At 37.1% G+C, this 10,970-nt stretch overlaps 1 protein-coding gene across 1 annotated transcript in view; it reads right to left on the reverse strand.

The window, feature by feature from the left end:
- Positions 1–816: 816 nt before the first annotated feature.
- LOC137621785 (uncharacterized) overlaps positions 817–10,970 on the reverse strand; it is a 17,180-nt gene continuing 7,026 nt past the window's right edge. Inside the window, exons 2-4 of the mRNA XM_068352296.1 lie at positions 6,714–6,889; positions 6,498–6,585; positions 817–2,392 (exon numbers count right to left, since the gene is read on the reverse strand). Coding sequence (XP_068208397.1) covers positions 1,247–2,392; positions 6,498–6,585; positions 6,714–6,880 — 1,401 coding nt within the window. The 5' untranslated portion in view covers positions 6,881–6,889 and the 3' untranslated portion in view covers positions 817–1,246. The remainder of the gene's footprint in view (positions 2,393–6,497; positions 6,586–6,713; positions 6,890–10,970) is intronic.

Genomic DNA, 10,970 nt, shown 5'->3' on the forward strand with positions numbered 1-10,970 from the left:
TAAATTATTTAGACGAAGACGAAGACTGCCAAGACTTAAGAGTAAGACTACTAAGACTAAGAGTTATACTACTAAGACTAAGATGAAGACTACTGAGACAGAGTAATAGTACTAAAACTAAGAATAATACTAAGAGTAAGACTAAGACTAATTCTAAGACTAGAACTACTAAGACGACTAAGACTTAGAATTAGTATTTAGTGAAAGATCGAAAAGTGCAAATCAGACAATGTCTGTTAAGTAAAATTTGGAAATTAAATCGCCTGAAATTACATAAAAAAATCAGACTATAAATCAGTTTAGACATAGAGTCATGGTATTACAATGAAACACTCTCCAACAGATTTTGTAGATTTGAGAACAAAGCCCTGAGAAGAGTTTTGGGAGTCAAGTGGCAGGACTGGATTAGAAATAAAACTGTAAGAGAGAGTATTCAAGTGTCATATGTGGATGAAATAATGAGAAGAGGTAGATGGAGATGGCTTGGGCATGCTCTTCGCACTCCCCAAGAGAGATTGGTTCACTAAACGTTTAACTGGGTTTCACAAGGCACCAAAAGAGTTGGAAGGCGCAGGCCTATATGGCTGAGGACTATGAAGTACATAGTAGAAGATGATGAATGGAGAAGTATTGAATTAAAAGCGCAAAATAGAGACGGTTGGCGAAATCTAACCAAGGCCCTTTGCGTCAATAGGCGTAGGATGAGATGATGAATATGTATGTGTTTATTTCTATCCGTGTGTATAATCTAGATATATAGAAAATTAAGAGCGTTTATATACTATATTTTATTTTGTAAGGTTATGGAATCAAATACATATAGCCAATATAATTAACTCGTCAAAAATCGTTTATTATCATTACTGGTGTCAGAACATATAAAAGGTATTGAATAATCAGTGCAGTTCCTGTGATTGTGCTTTGAAGATCAATATGATACATAGAGTGAGTGATTGTGTCATTCAAATTTATTTTTGGCAAAAGCTAGTTTGCTTGAAGATTTTGAATCTCAGGTAAGTGATTATAGTACTTGCAATCAGAATGTGGACATTATATTTTCAGGAGAATTATCTTTGAATGTTAAGTTTCTCTGGTGTTACACCTTTAAATGACATTATATTTACAGCAGTATTATCTTTGAATGTTAAATTTCTAAGGTTATACTCCTTTAAATTGTACAGTGAGCTAAGATTTTGATCCATAGTAATTCCCAATTAGATTTTTTCAACGATTGAATATATAGATTTCAGCACAAAGTTCCATTTATCACCTTTTCCGTTGTGTTGCTAATGTGATCGCAGTGTTTCTGCGCTACAGCTTCTGTAATATATTTAGTGTTATACAGTAGATTCAGTATTAACCGGCCTCTGAATGTATGAAAGAAATGCGCAAAGTTTTTTATTTCGGTACGATGAAGCGACGAATGTCTTTTCAAAAGATAAGGTTTCACATGGGGTCCGTCACAGGACAGTAATTTTGTTACATCTCCTAAATTTGAAAATCCGCAGTCGACTTGCATCGGATTTGCCGGAGAGAATATATCATCAAAGCTCTGTTCTTCTTTGCTGCATAACTTTATGCAAGCTTCTCGAAAGAGAATTGATTCCGTGTTCAAGTGGTGATGAAGATCCTTATGTAGAGTTCTAGCAAAATCCCAGAATTTCCCATTGAGATCCCTTGGGACGTTTGTCCATATATTGAGTGGCGCAATGGCGTGACATCCCATTGCCTCAGAGCTATCCTTAGACCAGTAACGGCGCAAGTTGATGACGTGGCCATTACACATCTTATAAGAATTTTGGATATTCTTATTTTCCACCAAGAAAGTTACAATAGATGCATTGGCAAGGGCCGAGAATGCAGAATGGACTGCAACTCCTTCAGCTTTACATTTACTTACAAATTTTTTCGTTGTGTCTATGTCAAATACGTGTGTTAAATTACAACATTTATCTTCTCCTTTGGGAGGAGGTTCGACCTTTAACAGCAGAGGCATTCCAATGCCTCTTTCCTCTCCTCTCGATATAAGCTCCTGCATCAGCGATGGATCTTCTCGAAGAGCAGTCATTTTAACAGACACTAACTTTTCTGTTTCTGTTTCTGATACAAAATATCCAATTTGTTCCTCGTCACAAATCGGTTTGTTATCTATGACGTCATTGAGGATTCCAATGAGACTTCCAAAGACTTTCATCATAGACAATCCGTCGTTGATACTGTGGTGCGTTCCAATAACTAACTGATAAGTGTAAGGAAAGCCTTTATCCAAGGCTAAAGAATCGGCCGTTTCGTCTATCAGTAATCTGGCGCACCATAAAGGTCCTTCGTCGGAATTGTATTGGTGGACATGGAGACGATCCCTCACACCCTCTGGTCCAACATCTTTTACGACCTATGAAAGAGAAAATATTGAGTGGAATTACTCCACCGTCCCATGAAATTCTTTGATACTGTGTGATTTTTTTGCCCATTACTCTTCAATAAAGAAATTATTACAACGGGTTCAACCTAAATAACCTAAAGTATAACAATACTTCTTACTGTTGGCTTCAACTCTTCTGACCATGCTTTAGTTGATTAACTAGTAAAACGTAGAATGCAGCGAATACGAAAAGATTTCGTATGAATGTAACTATTATATGTATATTTTTTTCAAATTTCCTACAAAAGGAAATATAAATGCTCAATACAATGAAATGGGTGGAAGTGAATATGGAACAAATAAACTGATCATGAAATAATTTTGATAAAAGGCAAAAATATATTTTCTCAAACAAGGAATTAAGTTCTAGTCAATCAACTCTTATCATATGTATTTTATTGAAAATGATTGGTCATAGCCAAAGTATGTACTGGATGTAAAATTAACATAACTATTTAGGGATTACTATTTATAAAGTCTATAATGACATATATTGTGTTTAATATGAATTTTTTCAGTTTATATAAATTTAAACATATAATTGACGTAATCTATTTCACCATCCGTAATTATTTTCGCATCTAAACACCGATGTTAGCAGTCACTGCCAAATGTTACCAAATTACACCACAATGCTTTTCACCAGGAATATTGTACAATTGATTAATTTTATTATTTTCGCACTTTGAAATTTGTTTGTCCGTAGTTTGTACAATTTATGTATGGGATAAAAATAGAATTTTTTTTATTTATAAATAAGTGTTGTATATGGTAAAGTTGATTAAAGTAATTGAACGCATGACTGCTTCAAAACTAAAATACTTTGTAGCTGCCTCAAAATTAATGTAAAGAGTATGCAAACAATCGTTCCATCCTTTTTAATCAAGTTTTAGAAAAGTCTTGAGGGCTGTGGAAAATCAGTACTGGGACTGAAACCCTTTAATGAAACAGAAACAGAAAATAACGCTAGATCTCCATAAATGCACAGTAAAACGTAAAAACATTATTGACTATGCATTGACTTCGAGGGAAATAAAAACGAATGGCTTACGCCCTTTACGCAGAGATTTCTTGATTGTTGTTATAAGCCAATTTTTTTTTCAAGATTAAAGTTACATCATTTGGGTTTAATCCATTTTTGTAGGAATGCCTTAGTGTCATAGATTTGAGATATTGTCTTTTTACTGAACTTGAAGGTAAAATGGCAGGTACATTGTTATGTCGATCCTAAGATAGAGTTTAATCATTATGACACTGGTATCCTTAATTTGAGTAAACAGTGACATGGGCAACAAAATTGCCTTCTGTAAAATTAATTTGGTTATTATTCATAGAATACTTTTGAGTTATTTTATGAAATATTCCACTAAAAATACTAAATTTAGGAAAACATTCAAATCAAAGAATATAATTTTTGTTTGCTTGTATGAAAATGATAAACAAGAATACTTTCCCCAAAATAAAATTTTACGTAATGGCCAACATGCTGAACTAATTATCAAGCTTTACGATGATACATTGTCTTGGGTAATTTGGGGGGGGGGCGAAAGAATGGAATACAGTGCTTCTTTACATATGCAGATAAGTTTCACCAATATAGCAATCATATAATCACCAATACAGCAGTCATATAGTCTAATATAATTGCAGTTCATCATTGCCGATGACAATATTCAAAATTCCTCAATAGATGTGTAATGTAGTGTGAATACTACTTCCGTTTGTGTGCATTTATATGGCTGGCTGTGCCAATCTTGGACATGTATACCTTATCACATGTCAGACACGTCAAATGAGGATTTGAGGCTGTGGGGACCTTATCTCCGGTAGTAACCCAATGATAAGCACTCATTCTGAAGACCAACGTGTACGAGCATGGATTTCCAGGTTAGCTGATGGAAGTTTGTTTTTCTTCAAGGTTGACTTGGTTGGTCTTTGTAGCTGTTCTTTTGGCTGCTACGTCTGCAGTAGCCATTTTTTAATTGCCTGTATAAAATCTGTTTTGGAAGACATTCTTCAGGCATACGGATCACATGACCTAACCAGTGTGGTTGATCTTTGGTGACCATGGTTTCTATGCTTATACATCCTGTTTGTTCCAGAAGTTGCGGATGTGGAATCCGATCCTACTAGGTGAGGCCCATCATTTTCTGCAAGCAGGAAATATGAAAAATGTCTAGTTGCTTGAGATGTTATTGGTATAGAGTCTAGGCCTCTAAACCATAAAAGAGAGTTGTCATATACTGTATGCTGCTTTATATACTTGGATTTTATTGGGCACTCTCAAGGGTTTTTTTCTGAAAAACCCTGTTACTTTGTCTACCAAAAAGATGTGTAGCCTTATTATTTTATCCAACAGTTCATCAGTCTCATTATTGGGGAAAGAATGCCACCAAGATTTTCCAGAAATGGCGCCGCATACAGTTGTGCATCATCAACAATTAAGACGTATATTCTGATTTGGTTTAGTTTGTTGTACTATGACTTGTATTTTTTCGTTGTAATTATCTGTAACCAAAATACTTTATACATTATAGATTGGATGTCTAAAATGTGTTACATTGACTCTGGACTGTGAGTCAAAATTACAGTGTCATCAGCATACCAGTATTGTAGGTCAATGAATTACCATTTTTATGTATTTGTATGGGTCAAAGTGTATTAAAGGTCTTGATAAGGCCAGTCTGTATATTACTCTTAAACTTTCTCCTATATTTACCTCTTTCTTTCGTAAACATGCACTGGGTTATGGTAGCACATATTGAGATATATGTTTATCTAAGCACAAGCCACAATTCTAGCTAGTATTTTACCAGATGCAGAAAGAAGGCAAATACCTTTGCTGTTATTTCAATCACTTCCCTATACTTATTTCTCATAGGTAGGAGTTATTATGGAGTCCATCCAAGGTTTTGGCATTTGCTCTCTCCTCCATTGGGCACAAATTATCTTGTGCAGCTACTCTTTGAGTGAGTAACACCTGTACTTGAAAATCTCTCTAGGAATGCCATCGGGACTGCAGTTTTTTTACTTCTTTAATGTTTTATATTTCTTTCAGAACTTTTTGAAATTCTGGAAATGTGTCAAGATCCTAAATGAACAGTAACTTAAGAAAAGTGTCAATAACTTGCTCAACAAAGGCATTATGATGATTCAGTGTTAAAAAGAAATGCTTTACCCATCAGTTTAGAATCTAGGTCGTTATTTTTGGAGAGTTGTAAAATCAAGTGTGTTGAATGTAGCCATTGTATTTTCTTAGTCAATTAAATTGATTTATTGACATTATAAAAACTAGCATGTAGTTTTAGTCACCAAAACCATCAGTTATGTAGCATACATATTTTAAATTATGCCTCTGACCTCATGTCCTTCAGGAGTGAGAGTTTCTAGGATGTGCATCATGTGCTTTTCTTTATTGTTTTAGTACAGTAATTGGTGCATGGTGTCAGAGTTCAGATCAAACCAGTCTGCAAGAGAGTGCTTTATGAAGTCAATTGTAGTTACCACATCTTGTATTAGTTTGCTGATCTCTTTCCACTCAATGCCATCTTGAGAGGAAGTGACTGTCCTATTAACAAATGAGCCACTCCTCCTGATTACCTTATTGTCAAAATCATTCCTACACTATGCGTTAGTTATGTTGGTCAAACCGTTTTCTCAAGGGAAGTGATTAATTATTAATTTTATGTAAGATTTATTGTTAGTTTTATGTAAGATTGATTGTCCTTTTTGTTTTATATACTGTCATTTAATTTCTTTTAAGCACTGCCTTGACTGTAGACAATAGTTGAGATGACATCCATGTACTTAAATTCATAAATTGAAGAATCCAGTGCCCCAAATCAAGAAGCCTCAAAGTTATATAAGGTCAATAGTAGTCACCTGGAATATCTAAAATAGCATTGTACGGGCATAAAATGATTTTCTTGTCAGACTAATTATCTAATGGTATTTCAATCACCAGCTGTTTGTAATCATTCATAAAGTAACTTACATTATTAATTATCAGTAACCGCTTGATACCATTGGTTAGGTTCCGAAGAAAGCACATACTGTAATAGGATTGGTTTCATACCTTAAAATCAATATCCTCGTGATCCATGAATCGAAGCCATGTTACGCCACCACGTTGGCCAAAGCAGATACGAAGTGCTGGACACTTCCTGTTAAATAAGAAGTAACTTTAATACCCCAAAAAATGCAATGCTGAAGAAAGTGAATATTATTTCTGTTTACTAATTTTTCTATGATAAATAGGTTTTATTTTTAGGGGAAAATAGATTATTATTACCTTTGTAGATGAAGTAAAGCAGTTTCCACGTGCTTTGTTTGTAGCGGCTGAATGGTGCTCAAACTCAACTGGTAAGCCATCAAAAAAGTCCCTTTTTTATGAGCTATTTCATATAGTTTCTCAGTTTCAGATGCTTCACAGATCCATTTCTCGTCCTTTGTCTCCATCTTAATTTGCTGCAAAAAAATAAAATAGTGGGTTAGGTTATTGTTAGCCTTGTATTATTCATAGCATTAATTAGTCTTATTAGGTAAATGAAATGTCCCGCTAGGAATAAAAAAAATGTTTGGTGTAAAAAATAGCTTCGTATTTTATTCAGCTTTTGTAGCGTTAGAAATGCTATTTACTTGAAAGATACAGATGTGGTTACAGTTGTAGTTTGCAGGCATGCCCCTCAACGCTACTAATGCAAAAAATTATATTATATTATTATTCTAATGGATTCAGATATAATTCATGAACTCGTGTGTGTCTGTTTTTCAAGTAAGATAAAACAAAATTCATGAAAAGTTTTAACCCAAGTACTTGGTGTTTTATCAGAACCTATATTCAAGAAATACTGGAAATTTTAGAAGTTAAAGGTTTAATGTATAATACATCAGATTTTAGTTTAATTCTGGTGATAAGGACTAGTAGATTTCTATGTTAGCCAAAGTAGTACGAAAGCCTTCAAAATATTACTATGACGAAGGTTGTTCCTCTGCAATCTTAATGTTACAGATGTAAATATAACAGATGTGAATTTGTAATGCACCTGTAATGAGCAACGCACATACAATTAAAAGAAAGTACTTTCTGAATGTTTTCTTCTACATAGCACACACTGATCAACTTGAATAACAAAAGCCATTGAATGTAACTTTCTAATTTCAACTCTATTGTCATACTTATTATATTTTCAATTTATGCCAATGACAACCTTATTGACAAAAGCCATAGAATGTACGCATGTAATTGTCACCCTTATGTGACCTCTTGGGTACCTATAGATACCTACATTGTTGCTAAATAAAGTTAGTTGTTCCGGAGTTCCCCATTTGGTCAATCCTCTTTCACTACCATCACATTGGCTGAACTGCCTCTCAGCTCAACACTTTCCCGTATTCTCCAGTGATGTTCCCATCGACCTCAACTCATCTCCTCATGCGGCTACAGTGATACTCCCACCCTTCACCAGTAGAGAGGGGTTTTTATGGTTTCAGTGCACTGAGGTTCAGTTCAGCATCAAGGGCGTGACTTACTCATGCAGCAAAGCAGACTACATCCCCACTGTGATCCCTGCTGACACATTCACAGAAATCTCTGATTGGCTTTGCAAGGAAAGGGACAACCCCATACAGTATGAGGCCCTCAAATCATACCACCTGGAACAATACTTTTCATCACCAGTTGCCCATGTTGTTAAGATTTTTCAGCTCTACCAACTACTGTTTCATGATCAAAATGCCTTTTGGTCTTCATAAAAATTATCAGTATTGGTCACCTTTAGCCTGCTGCAGATGGTACTTCTTGTGAAATGGAACTACTTTGTGTCCTTTGGGTACAATACCTGCCGGAAGATGTGCGAGCTGCTCTTCCCAGTGTCGACACCTTCCCCATCGTCAAGAACTCTGCCAACTCTGAGGACAGTAATTCAATGCTGACTGAGACGGAGGTGATTGCTGTAGTAGATTGACACCCACCCCACAACATGCCTTGGCAATGACGACCCAGCTGCCCACCACCCGGCTATGCCGCCCATGCCGTGCCTCAACCAATGCCCTCAACAGCCAGTGGATTACACCACTTGTCCTCAGCCATGCTACTTAACCACTTTAGATTATGGGCTGCTGCTAAGAAATGTTCTACTGGATCTCAATGGTAAAAAACCTGGAAGTAGGCCGTTGCATGTGGGGGTGATCTTCCAGTTGAATAATTCCTTCTTTTTGCGTAATTCAGGACCTAATGTGTGCTTTCTGGTAGATAATGGTACCTGCTTTTGCCTCTTGAGGGAGTGACCTCATCATTCCAAGGCTGTTAATGTCCACCTGGTGGCCACCAACCGATATGCCATCTCCACCCACTGTTATGAGACGCTGAAACTATCGTTGGGGCACTCAGTACAAGTGTAATTTCCTCGTTGCGGATGTTGCATTGCCTCTCATCAGTGCACTGATTCCTTACCCATTTCCACTGCTTGGTTGACATCGCACATCAATGCCCCCTCCGACCTTGCTCTCCACATCAGCGCCCCATGGACACCTATGCTCACCTTCTCACTTTAAATCCTGACATCTTCCACCCAGTACTAGTCCAGACGACCACAGTTCCCGCAAAGTACTGAAATTATTGCCAATTCAAAACAATGGGACCCATTGTCTTCAAGATTCAGGCATTTGATCCCAGAATGTTTGTCAGCCTCTTAAATGCACATTTACCAAAATGGGTAAAATTGGCATTCATCAATTGGCCTCAAGCCCATGGTTGTTGCCCTGCACATTGTCCTGAAAAAGGATGGATCCCTACGCCCATGTGGGGATTACAGGCGTCTTAACCTGCAGACGGAACTAGACCATTACTCCAGTATCACTGACATTACCACCTACCTTCTCTGTGCTAAATTATTTTAAACCCTCACCTCCTAAAGTGGTATTATCAGGCGCCCAAGAACTCGGAAGACATCTCCAAGACTGCCATTACCATCTCCTTCAGCACATATACTTTCAAATAGTCCTGATTTGGCCTTTGAAAGGCAAAGAGCCAAATTTTAATGACTCATGGATGGTATCTTAGGGACCTCCCCTTCTTTGTATGTTACGTATATAACATACTGATATTCTCCTTCTGTAAAGAAGACCACTCATGCCAAGGAAGGGGCATTCGTGGGTCATCTCATCACTCCTGAGGGATTTCATTCCATCCCTGAAAAGGTATCACCAGTACAGAACTTCTCATTGCCTTCGACTGTCAAAGCACTGGAGGAGTTCTTGGGCATAGTGAACTATCATAACCAGTTCCTGCCAATCATCACCGTCAAACTAGCCCTCCCCCCTCTCCTACTTCCTCAAGGGCAAGCCAAAAAATCTGAAGTGGGCCCCCCTTCAGAAGGCAACTTTCTTCCACGCCAATACATGTCTATCAATTGTTACAGCTCTCGCCTCCCCCTTGCCAACTGTATCCCTCCTAATCTCCACTGATGCCAGTGACATCACTGTAGGGGCAGTACTCAAATAAATGATCAATGGATTCCCCCCCTCCCTTTGGCCTTCGTCAATAGAAAACTATCCAAGGCAGAATCCAGCTACTCCACCTTCAACTGCAAAATGCTAGAAGTTTATTTGACACTTCGTCACTTCCGCTACTTCTTAAGAGGGCACATCCTTCATCATTCACAGGGATTGCCTATTAAGACTAACATCTCAGCCATTTCTGAAGGCCTCTGTTTCATTTAACACATCCCTGGTAAACTGAATCCCATCACCAACGCTCTTTCCTGATAGACAGTGGCAGCCGTTCACCTGGAAGTATACGCCACCCATCAAAAATAAGTGCTAAATATTTATATAAACATGCATGCACAAGCACACACACAGATTCAACCCTTCCCACTCCTTTCACCTTTCCTAACTACAACACGGCAGTTGTGGTTTTCGAGTATACCTCTCAGGGTACCCCTCTCACTAGGGTATGACTACTGTCTCTCCCCCTACCCGAGGGACAGGGAGAGACCGAGTAATTATAAGTCTACCAATGCTGATCAGCATTATTAGAAAGAAAGAATATGTATCAAATTAATTAAAAGAAAACTTGCAACAGGATGCCAACAGATGTTTACTTTAAAGAATGAAAATAGGAATGTTTTCCACAATAGAGATGGTGTGATAAAAATTGCAGAGGATTTCTGTCCAATTCTATACAATAATGATATAAGAGCTAACTTCACCAATAGAAATAATGAAACATCTGAGCCTGTACCACCTGTAACAGTAGGAGAAGTAAAGAAAGCATTAAAAGACATGAAAAGAGGCAAAGCAGCAGAAGATGGCCTAACAATTGATTTAATGATAGATGAAGGAGATTTCATAGTAGTAAAACTGGCTGAACCCTACACCAAATATCTACAAGAATGCTCTATACCTACAGCTTTGAAAAAACTTTATCAGTATACTAAGACAAAAAGGGAAACACAAAAGACCTGAAATGTTACCACCCAATAAATTTACTCCATAATATATGTAAAATATTTACAAAGATCTTGTTAGGCCGAATAGAAAGACA

This window comes from Palaemon carinicauda, chromosome 2 (genome assembly GCF_036898095.1).
Source record: "Palaemon carinicauda isolate YSFRI2023 chromosome 2, ASM3689809v2, whole genome shotgun sequence".
Classification (NCBI taxonomy): Eukaryota; Metazoa; Arthropoda; class Malacostraca; order Decapoda; family Palaemonidae; genus Palaemon; species Palaemon carinicauda.